The 20,873-nt window shown below is 45.3% G+C and overlaps 1 protein-coding gene across 4 annotated transcripts; it reads right to left on the reverse strand.

Moving 5' to 3' along the window:
- Window positions 1–76: 76 nt before the first annotated feature.
- Window positions 77–19,636, reverse strand: ccdc88aa (coiled-coil domain containing 88Aa). Of its 4 annotated transcripts, none has more exons than XM_070978708.1 (28): window positions 19,216–19,424; window positions 19,043–19,134; window positions 17,353–17,458; window positions 15,616–15,685; window positions 14,934–14,992; window positions 14,764–14,847; window positions 14,496–14,636; window positions 14,072–14,250; window positions 12,925–13,006; window positions 11,905–12,063; window positions 10,591–10,737; window positions 10,272–10,416; window positions 9,120–9,797; window positions 8,817–9,022; window positions 8,536–8,730; window positions 8,104–8,234; window positions 7,859–8,000; window positions 7,576–7,749; window positions 7,181–7,342; window positions 6,752–7,029; window positions 6,514–6,657; window positions 6,230–6,416; window positions 5,755–5,900; window positions 5,511–5,603; window positions 4,762–4,973; window positions 3,066–3,146; window positions 2,028–2,521; window positions 78–1,796 (listed from the first exon to the last, which is right to left on the reverse strand). In XM_070978708.1, exons 1-28 carry the CDS (start codon window positions 19,315–19,317, stop codon window positions 1,791–1,793), a joined length of 4,695 nt encoding a protein of 1,564 aa, XP_070834809.1. In that variant the 5' UTR covers window positions 19,318–19,424; the 3' UTR covers window positions 78–1,790. The 4 variants fall into 4 exon arrangements, with proteins under 4 accessions (XP_070834799.1, XP_070834809.1, XP_070834791.1 ...); XM_070978690.1 differs by having other exon boundaries at window positions 83–1,796; window positions 2,028–2,093; window positions 19,216–19,636; XM_070978717.1 differs by having other exon boundaries at window positions 83–1,796; window positions 2,028–2,093; window positions 7,859–7,997.
- Window positions 19,637–20,873: the final 1,237 nt, after the last annotated feature.

Here is a 20,873-nt window from a genome sequence, read left to right on the forward strand (position 1 = left end):
ACACCCAATAAGATTACTGGGCGGGTACAAGTTCTCGCGCACCGTTATAAAAGAATGACAATGCAAATAAATATTTTACATACAGGGTTTCTTTAATTGAAGGGATGAGTGGACAGGTACACGTCCTGATTTTACAAGCTTTACACAGTTTCACACAAACGAACGTCACATTTCCCTCCGGATAAAATTCAAAAGACGAATCAATCAACTTAAAATAATTTAAAAGTTCTGCACAGGAACAGAGCATAAATAGAAACAGAGGAAACGAACAAAACGTTTTGGCAAACACAAACATAACAGGATTGTCAGTGTAGTAAACGGTAAACAGCCTGGAGTCACAACACCTATCTAATTTTTAATGGGCAAAAGAGGATATCTATCCATACATCATTCAGTCATATTAAACAGATTTTGTCCAAAAAGAGAACCACAATGGAAAGATAATACTGTGAATCTCTAGATCTACACCCAGGTTTATTAATGTGCTGCAAAAGCTAGTGATGTTACTACAGCAGCGTGAAAAAACATTTCCTTTACACTTTTTAAGATAACTGTATACTCAGGTAGTCAGTGGAATAAAATGCAATTACATTATAGTGAGTTAAATTGTGTGCTTCGGTTGATGTGATGGAAAGTGGCCCCTGCTTTAGAGAGCCAAAACATTTACATTCACTGATGTGACAGCTGCTTTCATGCAATAGTGAGCGGCCGGTCCTTCTCTTCCAGCCCTGCTGCATGTTCTGCATTTTGACTCTGCTCATTTTCCACGCTGAGCTGTGTGTGTGGTGTGTTAGGAGGAGACTCCTGGGTCTCAAGTGGACAGTTTCGCACCGGGGATGGATCTGGATAGTGGATGGCCTGGTTGTTGCCCAGGGCATCCAGACTAGTCGTGGTTGTGACTACAGAATCGCTGAAGATTGTGTTTGAGAAGACAGAGTTGAAAGTGAATGAGGAGCCAAAAAGTGACTCCTGCACAGGGGACTTGGGTTGGTCTGCAGGAACAACTACTGCTGGGTCTCTGGGAGGTTTGACTGGAGGAATGGGCTCAGGCTCACTGGTATTGGTGTCTGGTTCTGGTTGCTGCTGACCGGCTGTTTCCTCCTGATTATTGCTCTCTTCTAAAATCTGGACAGACGGTGGGTCAGTCTTGGCCGTCACCCTGCAGTCGCTGTTCACACTGGCGCGTCTGGACGATCCCTCTGCTGTGGAAATGACGCTGCTGGCTCGGGGGAGACTTTTGGGTGACCTGGGCCCTTTCAGTCGCCCCTCTTTGCCCAGAGGGGTGGAGAAGCAGTTGAGGCAGCCAGACATTGAAGACGACTTACCCTGAACATACAGCACTGTGACAGGTGAACAAACTGAAGCTCGGGTAGTCTCAGCTTTGCTAGAGCTCAGTGTTGAATTCACCCCATTGAGCCCTGGGTTTGCTTTGACTGTGCCTCCTGAATCTGATGAGCGTCGTGTCACTTTTCCTCTCGACCCCCTTCGGATGCTCTTTGTTCCCCTTGTGAGCCAGAAGTCCTGAGAGAGGCCAGGATCTTTCTGTTTTGGTATAAACTGGATGTCTGAATTCTGAATGCCAGTGATGGGAATGGTAGAGGTCTTGTCCTTGTGCTGCTGCTTCAGTGTGTGTTGGGGGGTGGAGGTATCACTGGGTGGCTGGTTGGAAGAGGAGGAGCGGCGTGACGGGGGCTGCTGGACAGGGCTGCTGCCATTTGACCATGGCTCGTTTTCCAGACTCAGGCTGAACTCACCGCTGCTCTCACTTTGGGCTCGACTTTGTACGCCATTCAGCCCTAGAAAGAGATTATGATGCTTTTTTTAAGAGCTACAACAATGAGTATACTTAATGACCAACAGGGGGCAGCACAGTCCTTCTATAACAGTTGGTGGTCTTTGTGGTCAGCGTAGAGATTAATATGAAACAAGGTCATGATTGCAATTTGATGGATTTACTCTAATTCCTGAGCTGGTAATACATCTGTACGCTTGCTGAATCCTCTAAACGAGTATCCACAGGGCTTTACCGTGATTCTGCAGCTCGTCGTTGTCCTCAAATCCAGATGGCACAGCGCTGTCATTCGAATCCTTGTCTGTGGAGCATGAGAAATCACTGAATGGCTACATGAGAGACACTTTACTGAAAAATGAGAGAAAGCAGACAAAGAGTGCTGTCTTTCCTCCCCTCTCCTCCACACTTTATTCTGGCGTCTACCTACTGAAGATGACATCAAACAGAACAGTGGCTTGTGACTGCCTATACCTGTCACCCAATGCTCAGACACATCTGGAGCAGTGTCGGTGGTGTCAGTGGTTGTGGTGGTGGTGGTGACGTGGCCAGATGGTACAGAAGTGGGATGATTGAGGTGGAGGATGGACAAGATGGATGTAGTAAGGGATGAGGTCAATGCGCTCTTCCTGTCCTCCTCCACATCAGCCTGTGACCCCTCCAGCTGCTCTGAGCTGCTTGCCCACCGCTCCTCCTCCAATGTGGCCGAGGGGTACGCCAAGCTGCTCAGGGCTGCATTGTTGGATGGAGGAGTGGAAGAAGTGGGAAGTGGATGGGGTAGGGGGACAGACAGGTGAATTGATCAGGGAGATTAGGAGGTCTTTTTGTGCTATGGTGTGGAGAACACAGAGACAGGGGTGGTCTGCATCCTCCATAGGATTTAAAATGTTTCCCTACAGTGTGGCTGTCTCCTGGAAGGACAGAGCTCATGCAGCACCGGTGTCCTCCTGCAATGCAGCATTTCTATGACCTCTATTAACAACATACCCCAGATTGTCTTCAAATATAGCCACCCTGCTAGAAAATGACTGGTGCAGATGCCTAAAGCTGAAATTTTAAGTTAGTGCAGTGAAATGAGGTTGTGATGGACAGAGCACTGACATGGCTACTGATTTTACACCTGCTGCGAAGCATCCTTGCTGACAATGACAAAGCTGTTATATCACATAGCAGATGGTGAAGAAAAGCATAGATTCACTTAGTATTATCAAGTTAGCAGTGAAATAAAAGTCTACAGTCAAGATGAGGGAAGGCGTCGGACCACAGTCTTTCTTACACATGGAACGACGGAAGAGGGACTTGACTTTGTCTCTGTCCTTCAGCCTGTTCCTCATACGGGGAAACATTTTCAGAGGGGCTATTTAACAGCAAGTGCAGCCACATGGGAGGTAGACAAAGGGATGGATGCAAGTGGAGAGAGGGATGTCAGGGAGGACAGGGGTAGGAAGGGACGGAAAAGACAAGGGAAAGAAGGAGGGAAGGCAGGAGTGAAGAAATACATTAACGAACAAGAAGACACAGAGGGTGCTTTTCATTACGTTTAATTGTGCCTCCTCGTCTCCTCTCTCCTTCATCGACCCGGAAGTCGTTTCCCCTCCGCCATGATGAAGGATCTTCCAATTGCTTAAATGCACCCGAAGGAGACGAGGAGCGAGGAGAGAGGAGGCTTCTGAAGGAGATCAGAGTGAGGATACACCGGTGTAGCCTACGCGGAAGTCTTTTATTATTTAAGGGGCGTGTCGTATGTGGCACACGTTTGAATCATGGCGGGAGCAGATCTTCACAAGTGTAATCTTGATTCTTGTTTCAACTGTGTCCTTTTAACAATTGTATCTGTCACCAAGAAATTAATGAAAATTCTTGGTATATATTTACAGTTTTTTAAAGTGAGGCTACAAGGCTGTTGGTTTAATCTACCACACAGTCGTCCTCTGTTATGCCTCTAATGGCATATAATTGAAACCTCATCAATAGCAATCAGGAGTAGAACAGTCTGACTGCAGATCTGACCATAATATCACATTTTACAGCTTTTACAGCTGTGCAAACGTCATCGGTAATTGACGTCGCTTCGGACTGACGCTGTGGAGCGAGGATTTTTCATTTCGGAGTTTCGTCTCCTCTGTCCTCACGTCCCTTCCTCGTATCCCTCTTTCATGTCCTCGCTGGGCAGAGCTAAGACGCGAGGAGAGGAAGCGAGTGGAGGAGACGAGGAGACCAATTTATGGAATGAAAAGCACCCAGGGAAGACATATTGAGGAAAGTTCACTCACATCATGCATCAGGAAGAATGACCCTTTGGACCTCTCTCTCTCTCTCTCTCACACACACACACACACACACACACACACACACACACACACACACACACACACACACACAAACTCTCATACTCGCTCTTTTGCTATTTCTCACCTGAAATACTTGCAACATTTATTTATTCATTATGCAGACTGTCTGAACTGAAACTTCTTCACTGGACACATTCACTAACTAAGAGCCCATTCTTCAAATGTAAGTGTTAGTAAACACATAAGTTTGCAGAATACTGAAATTCTCTTCAGCACTTCAATCTTTTGTTAACATAAAATGGAGTTAATAAAACACTGTGCATGTATACCGCTGTGTATGACGGATAAGCTTAAAGAAGTTCACATGACAACAGTGCTTGAACAGTTTTACTTTGAAATCCATTTACTCAAAAATGTGGAGGTGGAGGCAGAAGTTTGGTCAAATTTTCACAGGATGTCTGTCCTCCAAATGCAGCTTCATGTGTGTGAATCATCTCTCTGTCCTCTGGCTGTGGGCTGGACCTTACATGAACACAGTGAAAGATGTTTGTGCCCTGCCTCTGATGGTGACCTTACTTCCTGGTCTATGACTGAAGCAGCAGTGAGGGGGGGGACTTTGGTGTCTTGATTCCACGAAGTCAATGGGAGATGATCTGGTGAATTCAAGAAGGTCATACTCACTGCTGTGACGTTGGGGTGAGATGGCATCACCTGCTGGAGTGGAGGCTGAGCCTCCAGAGCCATCTAAGCTGATGAAGGAGCTGTTGTCGTGACAGAAGTGGTGTGGCTCAGCAATGCCTGAGTGTGTGGGTGTGGGTGGGCGGTCGGGTCCATGCTCACGACTACTGGATTTAATCAGCTTCTTCAGTTTCAGAGTGATCCAGTTTCCACGTCTGTGGGCAGATATACAAGAGGAGACAGTAACAGAATGGGACACAGATAACATGTACTGGGAGGCCTGTACTGGGTACCAGTCCGTCAATCACCAAACATGGAGATTTGAGCTGGACTAGCGATGAATGTCTAATTTCCGGATTAAATAAAGGATACCTAAAGCTGCAGTATTCTTACATTGACAATGGGCTACCACACATAACAAATGTGTCTGTGAAAGGGGTCATACGTAGTGACAAATCCATACAGAATTACTATCCAACTCTGCATCTCAGCTTTCCTACGGGTATGAATGTCTTGAAGGTCAATGTTTAGATTTCACAGCACGCGACTACTGTTTTGGTTCACTCAACATGTCCTGTTGATCAAATAATGTATGTGAACTGAAATGACAAAATTCAACACTGAAGAGCGTCAATTAACCAAATACCAATGTAGAATGTGTTGAAACCGAAAACAGAAATTTGACCTGTCACAGTCATTTCACCATAGTAATGGTAAGGAAATCATAGGTATCAGTATTATAGATAACTTACCTGCGAGGAGGCGATGGCTCATAGAACTTGTACTGGTCCATTATCTTTTCCTCCAGCTTCTCCTTCTGCCTCCTCAAATCATTAAGCTTGTCTCTGAACAGCGACAGGCAGAGAGAGAAAATTGTTTAATGTTTGTTTGTTTATTGCATTAGCTCACTGATAAATGAAACATGCTGTAAATCAACACATTACATCCTGTTTCGTGCTATATTATCTCGTCCTGGTGTCAGCCCTAATTACTTACATATACTGTCGCTCTTCAACGTGAAACAGATCCTTGCTCTCCATAGTCTGTTCTAACAAAGTTCGGTTCTGTAGCATCAGGGTCTCGATCTGGCTGAGCAGGTGGCGATTCTCCTCCTCCAGGTTGCCCTTCAACTGGCTCAGCAACTAAACATCCCATAGAAAAGCAGGCGTACGTGCACATGTGTAAGCATGCATACAAAACACACACTCATGCAATCATTAAAGGTGCAATATGTAAAAATTGGCCACGTGTCGAATTCGTACTCCAAACAAATAACGGGCTGCATATCATCACAGCAACTGCTGCTAACAGTGGCATTAGCTTGTTAGCTCAGTTAGCCATGCAGCTAGTGATCCTATTAGCTGACTGAGCTAGTTTTTATTTTTTTAATGTTTTAAACTAAAATTCTTACATGTTGCTCTTTTAAAACAAAGAATCGCAATACCAGCGATAACCTGCTGCATGTCAGTACCTCACACTGGTTGGTAAGCTTTGTGGAAGTGATGTCCAGCTGCTGAAACTCCTTCTTGAGCTTGGAGAAGTCAGCCTCCAGCCAGGTGTGCTCCAGCTTGGCCTCATTCAGCTGGCTCTTGAGCTGCTTGTGATCCGCTGTCAGCAACTCGTTGTCGTTCAGAAGCTGACGGTATGTCTGGTTCAGCCTTAAAAGATGATGTACAGTGATGTTTAGCCACACATTTGTCCAGCCGTGCATTAGAGTGTATGTACTCCAGCCGGTTCATGCTTCGGCCTCCTTACCAGTCCTTCTCGTCACGAAGCCTGCAACATTCAGCAGCAGTGGTCCTGTGCTGTTCTTTCTCCAGAGCCATCCTCATCTGCTCCTCCTTCAGGGCTTTCTCCAGGTCCTCGAGCTTGGTCCGCTGCTGCAACAGGCTGTTGTACCTTAAGATACCATCAAACACACAGACAAGCATCTCGTACCATGTGACAATTCATCCACAGTGCCTTGATTGTGACTGCCTCTCCTTTAATCCACCTGTCCTGCAGCGTGCGATGCTCCAGCTCCAGTGTGCGATGGGCGTTTTTCAAACAGCCATGCTTGCCCATCAGGACCTCATACTCCATGGCCTGCCGCTCGTGCAGAGCGGCCAGTCGCTCGTGATCTCGTAATAGCTGCTCATGAACACCACGCAGCTCTTCACGTTCCCGTATGGCGCTGTCCCGCTCGCTCTCTGTCCCTGACTGCTGCTGCTGCAGCTGAGCATTCTGGGCCATAAGGGAGGCACTCTGTGAGTTCAGAGTGGATTTCTCCACCTGCAGAAGAATGGGAGCCAATTGATTAGGAGTTAATGTGGCATAAATGCTTTCAGTGTACATGCTGTCAGCATGCATACTGATGCAGAGGCTTATATAAGATTCTTCCAGGACTCTATCAGCAATAATCGTGTGTGTGTTGTGGTGGCACCTGTAGGTTAGCGTTGTGTGTCTGCAGGGCTGTGTTGTTCTCCTGCAGTGAGGCAGCCTGCCTCTGCAGGGCGAGGATCTGAGCCTGCTGGCTGTCAGACTGACTCTCCAGCTGCTTCAGCAGAGCCTGCATAGACAGGCGCTCTGCCTCCAGTGTCGCATTCTGGAGAGGCGAGGGAGAGAAGGGGAGAACAGAATAGAAGAGAGACGTAAGATGCTGATAATACTTTGCCAAACTGCAGAGAGAAGGAGAACATGACATCCTCATGCCCTTGATACATTGTTAAGTCTGTCATTAACATAAATCAATACCAAAAGCAAGGGCTAGTGTGTTTAAGTACCAAAAGTATTAAGTTATAAATTGGTCATCTACTTTAATGAAGGCCAACCACTGACATTCCTTTCCACTTCAATGAGACGGTCTTTGAGCTTCAGCAGTTCCTTGGTGGCCTCCTGGCTTTCACGCAGCCATTCGCTCATTGCTCTGCCAGTCTCTCTGGGAGGGGTGGAGCTTGATGCTGTCAACTCTTCCTCCTGCCTCTGTTGCAAGGCCTCATAGCTCAGCTTCACCTGTGAGGTAAAAGAGGTCAAACACTTCAATCTGTAACAAAGTACAATGCATTTTTCTCAGATGTGACACTAACAGGCCTGCAAAGGTGAATTTTCAGACATGACTTACAGTCTTGAGCTCTTGGCGCAGCTGCTGGTTCAGGTTGGACGATTCCTGAAGACGAACTTCTAAAGCTGCCATCTTGTCCTCTTTAATCTGGAGAGATTTTTTCAGAGATGACTCAAACTCTGACTCCAGCATCTTGAACCTGCTGCATAGAGGAGAGAAGCTCTGTGACATTATAACACTCCACACTTCTTACCATATTCCCTTCAAAAGTTACAGGATGGTAACTCCAAGTCGTATGTAAGCACCTGTTGTCTGGGGCCTCCTCTTCAGCCAGCTGTGTACCTTCCTGGTTCAGGGCCTTCATTTCCAACTCATGGGCCAGCCTCTCCAGTTCATTGTCTCTCTGCTGGGTCTTCAGCTTCTCGCTCACCAGTTCCTAAAGATGTACAGTATACCTGGATTACACGACAGAGTCTGTTTTCATACATTCATTTTACAGTATTTTTACTTGCTTTCATCATTTTTTTTTTTTCAAAATAAATGTTTGTACTTAGAGTTGGATGAGTTGTGGATCTTTGTGATATCTTGCATCTGACCAAATCATAAAATCTATCAAAGGTAAAATCCTCTGTGTGCCTCTGTAAAAAATGTGCACACTGCAGCTGTAGCATTATCAGTGAAACGTCAGGGCAGGTCAGGGCAGATTATGTCTTCAGTCAGTGTAAATTCGTCAGCACCTCTCTGAGGGTGGCCAGGGTCCTCTGGTCGATAGCTGTTTGCTTGGTCAGTTCTCTGTTGTCTCCCTCCAGGCCTTTGACCCTCTCAGCGGTCTCCCTTAATGCCTCCACCTCCTTGACAAGAAAGCGCACCTCCCTTTCCAGGCCAGCCATACAGACATTGCTGCTGTCTAAGTTGGCTTCCTGAATTTCAGCCTGAGACAGAGGTAGAACAGAAGCCATGTTATTAAAGGGCAGTGTAATCTTTCCAAACAGTATCCCTTATATAAAAGCCTACCTACCTGCTGGCGGAGCCTTCTATTCTCTTTCTCTAGCTGCCTCTTTTCCCTCTCCAGGACTGTGGTTTCTTGCTCCAGGCTTTGCTTCTCTTTTTCTAGTTGCTCCAGGCGGCGTGCAGAGATCTGAAGTTCTTCTAAAGAGGCCTGCAGACTCTGGTTCTCCGCCTCCAGTTCCTGAACCTCTGCCTCTAGCCGCTGAACTTTGCGGTCTAAATAGATGGAGGGCAGAAGAAGAAATAAACTAATTAGTACATGCATGACAGCATGATTGCAATCTTTAATGTTTTTTTGATCTACAGAACCTACCAGTGTTGTCGAGGGAAGTCTGTAGATGCTGATTAACCGTGTCCAGGGCCCTGCACTTGGCCTCCAGCCGCTGTGTGTGCTTGCTGGCGTAGGAGGAACGTGTTGGCAGACCTGTGAAGATGCTGTCATGGCAGGGACTCCTGCTCTTGGAGCCAGGGGAGTGATCACGCGATCCCACAAAACAATGGAGCCTGTTGTGACTGTTTTCTAAGACTTCCAGGTCCGACATCAGTTCTTTGAAATGATCTCCACTGTCTGTGTCCTCTAGCTGTCCTTTCTCCTGAATATGAAGGTCTGGAATATCTGTGAGGAGGATCTCACTTTGGTCTCCTTCCAGCTCTTCTGTGTTTAGCAGCTGATGGCAGTTTGAATCTCCGTTCAGTATCGGCTGTATTGCTGTTCTGAGCGGGAACACATTAGCGCTGTTTTCCATATTTGAGCGGGAGGTTTGCAGACTGGTGGGCTCATCTGTTGATGAGATGCAGTTGTTGGTGCTACGCCTCACCTGGCAGACATGGTCACACTCAAGGTGGAGGCTATGTTTGGGCTGTGTGCTGTTGTTCATAGAGGCAGCTCTGAGTTCCTCTATGGTCCTTAAGAGACTTTGGTTCTCCTTCTCCAGCTTCAGCATCCGACTGCAGGTCTTCTCACTCACCTCCTCGCTAAGAGTCAGCTGACCTTTACACAAACACATGATGGCAATTAACTGAGGGAGGTGGGGACGTGAGACAGACAGAATGAAAGACTAGCTGTGAACACTTCAAGGAGGCGTGAAGCTTTTCGTATGCAGAGTGAGACACACTTCAGTTCACTAGCAGCGGGATCAGTTGCAGCTTCAATATTAGGGACATACCAGTGTTTAAGTTCACATATGCAGTTATTATACATCATATATACTGTACAAAATCCTAGTAATTCATTTGCTTTAACAAAGACACATTACTGAGATAAATCTGTAAATCCTAATTTACAGTGTTTGGTGAAACCTCTCCTGATCCATGCACACCCAGTGAAGGAGCTGATAAGCTCATGTTTCAGCATACATTCAAACTGCATGCACATAGCAAGTACTAGTAAATTAAAGCACACATGCAATCAATCCCATCCACTAACTCTCCCATTACTTCACCATACGGTATCAACAGCTCTTACCCTTAGAGTTGTCAGTGGTCTTAGAGAGCTGCTCTAACTCCCAGCCCAGGTGCTGGGACTCCTCCATGCTCCTCCTCTGAGCCAAACACAGAGCCAGGTTCTCCTCCTGCAGCTCCTCGACACGCCTCCGGTCTGCCTCCCTCTCCTGAAGTGACGACACAAAGTATCAGCTGTCCTGTCCGAGTCCTGTCCAGCTGCTGAAAGGACTAGACGACCTTTTAATCTTAAAGAGGACTTTGCTTTCTAGCTGTTTTTGAATGTGATACAAGGTAACACAAAGATAACAAAGACAACACATCCTTGTGTGCAGATGTCTGACCTGCTCCATGTCGTGGACCCGGGCCTTCAGCAGCAGACTGTGCTTCTCCAGCTGGTGGATTTTATCTGAGCGTGCCCTCCAGCCTGCCAACTGATCCTCCAACACCTCTTTGGTCTCCTGTAGCACCCTGTTATCCTCCTTTAGCTCCTGAAACACAAAACACCTCTCAGATTTATATATATTTTAACTTCAACACATGAAAAGTTGCTCTTTATCTCCATCTTTCAATTTTCTTGTCCATCTCTGATGAAAGCTCACCTCATCTTATCACGCAGTAAATCATTTAAACTTTTGCTGGAGCAGAGTACTCAGTGATTGCTAGAAGTTTTAGAGTTGGGACTGATCCGATCCAATATTTGTATGGGGTGCTGATACTGATGCTATTCACTTATCGGATATCAGACTGACCCAGATTCCAATCTACTTCCTGTTAACTTATTTCATAGGGTCTTTTGATAGTGTAGATATTTATTTCTCTACATAGTTCTTGCACTTTTATTTCAAATATTCATTGAAAACCCTATGAAGGAGTTTGCCATTGCACCCTTTGAAATTCCATCCATCCATTTTCTATACCGACCATCCCTTTCGGGGGTTGCGGGGGGGCTGGAGCCTATCCCAGCTGTCAACGGGCGAGAGGCGGGGTACACCCTGGACCCGGCGCCAGTCAATTGCAGGGCAACATATAGAGACAGACAACATTCACGCTCACACTCACACCTAAGGACGATTTAGAGTCACCAATCAACCTAATGAGCATGTTTTTGGTCTGTGGGAGGAAGCCGGAGTGCCCGGAGAGAACCCACGCATGCACGGGAAGAACAAGCAAACTTCACACAGAAAGGCCCGACCCGGGAATCGAACCGCCGACTTTCTTGCTGTGAGGCATGCGCATTACCTGCTGTGCCGTGCAGTAACCTCTTGTGATTTTTGAACTTGTATAGAAATTGATTTATTAGCAGTTGATAATGCATTACTGTGTAATTGATGTGCTCAAGCTTTTTTAAGTACAAATATTTATATGTGTAGCCTTTTTAACCTATAGTTCAAACAAATTGCTTTGGAGTGCATTTAAATCTAATGCATAGCCTCATGTAACCTTACTACCAGCAACAACAACAGCAGTAATAATAATAGTAATAATAATGACAATGGAGAAAAAAGAGCTTTGGCATCAGTATCAATGACGGAATTCAGGTATTGAAATCAGATCGGGACTGAATAAAGTAGATCAGTGCATTCAAGTTCCAACCATATATCAAAAAATGTATGTCTCAAAATTTACTGCTAAAGCACTTATGAGACTGCATCAACCTCCACTTTGGCTTTGTAGAACTCCATCTTGTGCAGCTGCTCCCTGTAGCGTCCCACTTCACTCTCCAGCTTGTCTGCCTTCATGGCTCTCTCTCTCTGCGCGTCCAGCTCGTCACGGTAGGTGCGGGCTGCACGGGCGTCTACGAGCAGCTGGGAGTTCTGATGAAGGTTCACACAGAAGCATGATTTATAGCAGTCAGCTCACGCAACCATTCTTTTTCAACTAGTCTTTACTGTGGGAAATTTCCTCAGAAGAATCTTTTCCATTAAAACTACACCAAATGACAACCTGCACTCTGAAAGGTGTGGCTCCTTGTGACGAACCCACAGAGAATAATCACCCAACGCTGCAATTCCCCTTTAGCTTTCCCTTCTGTTAGCTTTTTCTGTCATTTAGCTCATTGCTTTGGTGTTACAGACAGCTACTTTATTGCTTTGGTTCTCTCTCACAGCTCTCATCAACCTCATTTTGAGGTGCAGCAGGCTGCTGTTTTTAGAAGGCAGTTATGATGAACCCACTTTACGGTATCGGCCAGACACCAAACGGCACACAGACAGGGTTAGGGTTAGTTAGAGATTAGCTGGTGGAGCGTTTAGCAGCTAAAGAGCCAGATATTTCCCTCAGAAGTTTTCACTGGACATTCATCAGGCGGACACAAACATGACTATGAATGAATGGTAATGTCTAAATATGCCTATAGATAAGCAGCTGTTGGCATATTAACCTGTTCCGCTGCCCCAAAGTGACTTAAAAAAATCAGTTCACCCCGCTTTAATTTCCAGTGTGGTCACTGGAAACCATGCTAACTTGCCTAGGCCACACACTCTGATTCAGACAGATCCACATTAGCTTTAATTGTGTCTCTGAGTCCGAGTTTGTAGGTTGACATTTGCTGTCATTAAGTGCTTCTCTGCAGCAAACGATGGTGTGTAGTAATCTGTGTAATCTGCAGAGCGGTCAGGAGGTTACTGTGTGTCACCATCAGAAGGAGCTGCCATCTATCCTTCTATTCTTCAAACCTCCTGCTGGATCCTCTTCAGCTCAGCCTCCATGTTCTCCAGCTCATGTCTGCAGTCCAGCATCTGCTCACTCTTCTCCTCTCTGGTGGTCAGATGTGCAGTGCACAGACACAAGCATGTGTGTTGGTTAGTTATTAGCAGTTACTGCTTTTCTCCAATACTTTTATGTATATTTAAACACACCAAATGACCAAACACATGACGGAGCACATATATACACATACATCCCCTTTCAGTCAATTTGTTTTTAATAGTTTTTCTATTTTCAAATGCTGAGTGGCAAATTCCAAATGATAAGTAGACTCTATTAATGAGAATATAAAGCTCAATAAAACCCCATTTTAGCTTCTTTCCCATGTTATTGAGCCATTGCTGGTTCAGATCTATGCATATGAAAGAAGTGAAAGGCCAGGGCTGTTCAGAAGCTCAAAGTCAAGCCATACAGATAAGTTTAAGGGATATTGTGTTTGCTCAGAGGCAGCAGTATGTGAATCTGAGCATCCCAACAAGACAGGACAATACAGCCGAGAAGATGGGATGGAGAGCAAAGATGGAACTGAGGTCTTGATCGGATCAGGGTTAGTGTGTGTGTGAATGTGTGTGTGTGTGTGTGTGCATGCAGTGCTGAAATTCAGAGGCAATGTGGGTCAGTGGTAGTGCACAGCCATGGAACCTGCCAAGCAGGCAGTAATGTGGGCCAAACTCCCCAGGGCTTCTCTTATCCTGTAGTATCTCTCTCTCTCTCTCTCTCTCTCTCTCTCTCTCTCTCTCTCTCTGCCTCTCATTCACTCTGTATTGGCAGTTCCCCAGAGGAAAGACTAACTCTTTACCAGCAGCCATCCTGACAGAGAAACTCATACTATAGCAAGAGACAATATTAAACCCAACAATCACTTGCTGTGGGAATGGACAACTTCTATCACTTGTGTGTATTCCCACACCAATAGAGCTCAGAGCAACAGTTTGATAGGCACTGGCACGTCTGCTCAAAGATGCTTTTATGAGGGTGAAATTTCAAAGGAATCATTTTTTTCTGTTCACCTAATTGCATGAACTAAATGCAGAGGCTTTTTATACTACTTCTCCCCAGACACTCTCTCATTTAACTGCATTGTACTTTATTTTTCTCTGTTCACTTGGTACTCACAGTTCTTGTCTCAGTCGTCTGATCTTGGCCTTAGAGTCGGCCAACTCCACCGCCAGGTGTTGCTGACTCCCCGCTTGCTGCTGCTGCAAGCTGGGAGAGTAGCTGGCAGACTGTGGGCTGGAGGGGCTATTGAGCAAGCTAATCACACCTTCCTTCTCCTGCATTAGATCTGATATAGTCTGCAAAAAAGACAGGTTACAGATTACCTTTAGCATACGACTCAATACGCTCATTCTGAGTAGAATTGTAGAAACTTGTCAATTGAAACAGCTTCACTTACTACAGAGAAGTTTCTACCAATATACAACTTCATATACAAAACATGTGTGGATTCATACATAAGTTGGCAAACTCACAGAAACCAAGCAGGTAATACGCATCTCTTAAACAAGCAGAATAAAAGATGTACGACAATCAAATATACCTCTAGATGGGCGTCCCTCTGGTCCAGCAGATGCCGGAGGTGTGTGGCCATGTTCCTCGCCGCGGCCTCCAGCTCATCTGGGTGCACCTCACTGGACTCCAACCACTGCAGATCCAGCACGTTCACCTGACTGTGGGTCAACTGGTAAACATGGGAAGGGACACTCAGCATAGTAGGAAAAACTATGATGTATAATGTGATACAAGCACAACTACACACATTTTTTCTGCTGCGGCATTTTGAAGTAGTGTCACATAAAGTCAGGTACCTCCTGAATATGTGCAGCTATGGCAGCTTTCGTGTCAAAGTCAAGCGTCTGGATCCTCTCAATGTACTCCTCCTTCTTCTCACACTGGATATAAAAATAGAAAGACGTTTAGATCTTCACAGCCCACGCAGTCTGTGTCAGGTTTCTGCACACAAACCGTCAGCCTTTACCTGGACTGCACATCCTAACAGCAGCAGCAAAAGCTTCTTTATTTCCTCGACACTTTGTTCTGTGGGGAAAGGAAAAAAGTTAATTGTATGAAACAAAACTGTGAGTTTGAGGCAGTGAGGGCTGCTGGCATGGATTGAAGTCGAAACGAGTGTAAGCTGGTGAATTTGGGTCACCCCGTGCCAAAGCCTTACCATCACAAGCCAATGTGGTTATCAGACTGATAGAGTGCAATTGAATTACAACTGTATCAGAAAGAGCTAAAGCAGTTTGTCTGTGAGGAAATACTATCACTGCTGGGAAGCCTGTTTTGAGGAAAAATTACCCTTTTCATTGATCATTATTTATTCACTTGCTTTGTATTGTTGCAATGCAATTAATAATTATGTCAATACTAATATTTCAATTTAGTTTCATTGGCGAGGTTGTCTTCTTAATTTTTCAAATAAATCATAAATCACTCTTAATTAAACTCTTCATTTTCTCTTTTAATTTGACCTATCAAGCAATGAGCCACCAAAGTTTTACACATGTCCTAATCCAAGGTGAATGATGGGAAATCAATGCAGTGCTTATTGAGTATCAGCACACAGACTAATCAGGCTTCCAACCGAACACTGACTTAGCAGCTCCAATAGAGAGGAGAGACGAGGAATAGTCTGAGAGTCCTTTAAAAGAGCATACCACAGTAAGGATTCCTGCCAAGCAGAAACACGTTTGGCAAAGGGATCATGATTAGTTGTCTCAGATTATCCTGCAAAAAAAGAAAGAGAGAGAAACAGAGAGAGAGATGAGGGAGATGGGTTGAGAAAACGGAAGATCAACACATTTAAGGCCAAACTGAAACAAGGACAGAATACAACACTTCTTGAGGTCTAGCCAAAGTGCCTGAATGGACAGGGGCGTATGTATGTACAGCACATAGCAGCTGCTTTAACACATGTAAAGAAACCCAGCCAACAAATGGAGGAGTGCTCTGAATGGGTGGATGACAGAGCCAGTTTCCCTGGTGCAGGGTGAAATCCACCAAAACTGTTTGGTACAGCCTTGCATCAGGCTGTAAGTGGCTTGTGTTCATGCATGTGTGTACAGTATGTGCGCTGTGCAGTGTAACAGTGGTTTTTAATAGCTCCTAATGATGATAAGTGACCCTGTACAGTTCAGGAAGCTATTACTAATCCCCATATGCAAGGAAAGCTGCAGTTGACTGGAGTCATTTAGTCTTTGATGTAAAAGTCTGCACCAACAGTCGTGTTTTTCAGCGACCGCCACCGTGACCCGTTCAGGAAAGCTCAACTGACTGACCATGAATCTCCCATCATCCTCTCCTTTGCTAGCTTAATGTGGCTTGACCAAGACAGCGACCATGGTAAACATTAGAGCAGCTAAAACATGACCACGTTAGCATTGTTATTGTAAAAATCTCAGCATTTTGACATTAGCGTGTATCTCAAAGCACCATTGCAACAAAACAGAGGCTAACAGAGCTGCTAGCACGGCACTCTTCAGTCTTATTTTTCATCCAGTGGAGCAGCCGAGTGCTTCAACTGACCCGACAGCATAAAAATAACCCACATCTGACCAGAATGGGTGTGACGTTTCCATGACAGACCTACATCCACTTTTACTGAAGTGTGCTTGATGAAGAGTTATCTTTACATGAGCAAAGGCACAAATAAAAAGCTGCAGTGTCTTAAATAAGGTGGCAGGCATACATAAATTATGATGTTTTTCCCTAATGTTAGTTACTTGTACTGAGAGACGAAGTAAATGTTACTAAGTTTAGCAGGAGTCACTGCAGCCGAAACAGTGATTAGACAAGCCATTGTTGATATCAGATATACTGTTAATCTGCGGTAACAAAAACGATATAAGGCCGTCATTCCTTTGCAGTGTCAGTCTGAAGAAGAACTTGATGGTCCTGTCCTAATTGAAAGCACTGTTCTTGTGATCTTAACAGATTTTAACAAAAGAAAGCTTAGCTCCAACTGCACTTAATCACTTTGACACAGATGGAAAGTCCAAGATTCAACTTCAGCGGAGTCTGCCCATGAATCTCATGACTTCATGTGTCACTTTAAAGCTCCATCTGCCTGTGGCTCAGACTGCAGCTTTACTCCGGCCCTCTGCAGTGCTCCAGCCTCACTCCTGTGCTGATTACACAGATGTGTACATGGCGGATATTTAGGGCATGCATCTTAAGAGGAACTAGTTGATCTGCTGGGACACAAGTGCTACCAACTATCTGCTCTGCGCATGTGTCAGCCAGTGCGTGCGTGATGGATGATGCAAATTGAGGTAGGGCTGAAAAAATCCAAATCAAATGTTGAGATATCATAATCCGATGCAGATGGAAAGCTTTGCAGCCTGAAGCTTGGATGTGTTGTATGACATATTATACAGCTGAGAAGCAAAACTCACCAGATAAAACGTCTTGATTTGCTGGATGAGGAAGTTCAGGTTCTGGATCCTCTGACCTGCATCGCTGCTCGCTTTGTTTGCACTCTGAGGTGTAGCAGGGGGATTTCTGATGATGGAACACAACATACAGTAAACGCATTTCACTTGACATTTCTGCTATTCACATACAAACAAACGGTTGTCAGTGGAATGGAGTGAGAGGAAGCTGCGAGCTGGCACAAGTCTTGGCTCAAGGATCACCCTGAAAACTTGTATGAGGTCTCTATTCATTCCTAACTTTAGCCTGTGTGACGTCATTCCTTTCAGCCAACAAACTGGGTTGTTTTCGAGCCAAACAGGGTGGCATGAGACTTTCCACCCAAAGGAGACCCTTTCGCTGGATGCTTGGTATGTTGGCTCAGGCCCACTGTAGTCTGGGCTTGAACTGTAATACATTATACTTGAAATGTTTTTCAATTTCATGCTGTTTTATAGGTCAGACTTCACCTTGTTGCTCAGAAAAGGGAATAAATGCATTCTACGCCTGGGAAGAAAGGCAGAGAGACAGACATCATGGATGAAAGGGAGACAGAGATGCTGCACAGTGCATCACATCTTTTAGCCTGCCTGTCTTCATCTCTGTGCTGTTTTTCCTCTTTCTGGGCCTCCTCCTCCCTCCCATCTGTGTCCCAGTGCTGCTAAACACCAGCAACAAGGCCCTAATCCCATAGGGTCTCCCAATCCAGGAGATTATCCCGCCTGTTGCCCTCCCCTCCCCTCCCCTCCCCTGGGCACAGAATTGTTTTGCATTTAGAGCTGGTTATTGTGACCCTGGGGGATAAGTGGGATGAATGGATACTGTAGACTTGGGGTGGCTAGACAGCATTATCCACAAGTGCATTGGGTCATCAGTTTTTTACCCTTTGTTTGCAACTCTTCAATTTCAGTCCTTACTCTACCGTGAAGAGTCATTTCATCCTGACAGGGCAGCTACAGTAAGTGTTAGCTCACAGAAGTCTTCAACACATCGCAAACTGCCACAGGACCATAAGTCGCTGTTTGTGAAGGGTGAGGGTAATTCTCTCAGAACATAAGGCACCCCAATCATAATCTCTTAAGTAGCATCTTGACAGTGTCTGATGGACCTCATGACTGGGCAGATATGGTCCATTTGTTCTTCTAGGTGATGCCCATTTGTTCTTCTAGGTGATGCCCATCGGTGTTGGTCTCAGTATCTGTAACATTCATGCTAATTCTACCATTTCTTCAGAGAAACCCTAACCTGTAAGTAACGAGGGAGTTGCATTTAAAAACTGCTGCAGACTACAAAGATCCCCTTTATTGCTGCAGAGTGACAAAGCCGGTACTGTTGGTGTCTGGATAAGAATGCAGGCAGAAGCTTGGTACTGTATCAGAGGCTGCTACAGATGGCGTGAGGAGAAGAGACACCTAAATCTTAAAAAAAGAAGACTTTCATTGGGATGATGTCTAGTATTTGAATAATGTGCAACCACTGACATTTCATCCAAGCCTCTTCCCTTTAAACCTCACAGTTAATCACAACTTAATGATTGATGCAACATCAAGCTGCAACAGATAACAGCTTCAAAACACAGGCTGCTAATCTGAATATCCATCTGGGCCACCTCCATTAGAAATGTGACAAATGACATATAAGCTGCAAGAACAAAGCTGGCATGAGGTGACTTACATTTGTGCCATTATGTCATTCAGAAAGACTCCATCCAGCAATTCAGAAAAGTCCAAGTGCGCGCCCGCATCATGTGGCACAAATGTCTTCACCTAAAGAAGAAAGACAACGCAGGATGAGAGGCTTGATATCACAGTGTCTGACAGGAAATCACTGCCTCCCGCATGACTTACCCAAGTGACAAGTGGGCTCAGCATGAACTGATCCAGACAGGGCAGAAAAACTCCACTTTCCATCGTCGCCGAGCTTGTGGGTGATCGGTCTGGACAGAACATCCCAGCTGTTTCAACCAGGAACCGGCTGGTGGCGACCTGGCAGCTACATTCTCCTCAGAAGTGAGCCAGTCCTGCAGAAGTGCACCATTCAGGTCGCCCCATCCATCTTCTTCAAAACTAGTTGAGAATGTCTTCTTGCCACTGCGGCTGAGATGCTCGGCGTTTTCTCTCACAGGGCTCCGCTTGCAACAGCTACATCCACACCATCCCGCAGTCGGTGTTCACGCACAGTCCTGTCCGCATTTTGTCCCGCAACACCACACACAAGCTAACACATCCTCCTCTCTGCTGCAAAGGCATCTGCCGACAGTCCCCCCACAACCCCTCCTCCTCCTCCTCCTCCTCCTCCTCCTCCCAGCCTCCCTGCTCGTCACACAGGAGTTAGCACTGATCTGTGAGTGACTCTTAAAAAATATTAAGCAACCAAAAGTGACACTTTCAGCCAAATGTGCTAATTCCCTTTAAAAAAAACTCAGAGTCTAGGCAGCAGAAAACGACATGTTCCGCAGCAGAAGTGCTAAAAGAGCTATCTGAAATATCTTTGCCTCTAATCTGTTACCATGACGACGGCGCCCCCAGCCGTCCCCATCAGCAGCAGCCTGTTTTTCACGCGACAACAAAAGCAACAGTGCTGCTCACACACCCTCTGCGACCACCGCCTCAGATGACGATCCCAGAGCCGGAGCAGAAGTAGGATACGTGGCCACGGGCAACGACAACATGTTGCAAAGTTTTGAATGTGTGTGTGTGTGTGTGTGTGTGTGTGTGTGTGTGTGTGTGTGTGTGTGTGTGTGTGTGTGTAATTATTATCACCTGATTAACAATTACAAACATAAAGTTTTCTTTTGTAAATTCCCTGAACATGATTACTGATGATGAAGCCTAATATGGTTTTAAAATGAATAAGTTGAACTCAGCTCTAATAATAAAAAAAAAATCATGAACTGGATCTGAAAGGGTGTATTTTATCCGAGACAGATGGATGGCAGTTCATATATGTGATGAGGTTCTTTCCTCTGAACACAAAGCCTCCAGTTTAATCATGCCAAACTTTGCTGCCAAGCTAGGAACTGACTGGATGGTGCAATGGCATCATCTTGTGTTCAAGACTGGTATCGCACCTGGACTCTGGTGCTGTCCGAGATGTCTGTTATAGATACTGCAAAAACCTTATAATACTATCCTGTTTTTTTCTGTACATTAAAGGTGTACATAATATGTTATAATAAACAAGCCAAACAAAATTAAATTCTAATAAATTTGACAAATTCTTGAAGGGAATCATATAATACAACAGTCTTGCTCCAGCATAAAGCCCTTGTTCATGGAAGTTGTTGTTTGCCTCACACTTTTGTAGGATGTACTTTGTGGTGCTGTTGGACTGTAATGCAAACACAGAGATATGTTTCCATTATTTACTGTAGTCTACCCCCACTGTTGGACAAAACAATAAAAACACCTGTCAGAGTAACGCTGCCAAGTTCAGCAGCACCACAAAAATGTGAAATGACCTGCGCACCCACCCACACATGTACACGCACCCACCCACCCACCCA

The sequence above is a fragment of the Chaetodon trifascialis genome, chromosome 2 (genome assembly GCF_039877785.1).
Source record: "Chaetodon trifascialis isolate fChaTrf1 chromosome 2, fChaTrf1.hap1, whole genome shotgun sequence".
Taxonomy (NCBI): domain Eukaryota; kingdom Metazoa; phylum Chordata; class Actinopteri; order Chaetodontiformes; family Chaetodontidae; genus Chaetodon; species Chaetodon trifascialis.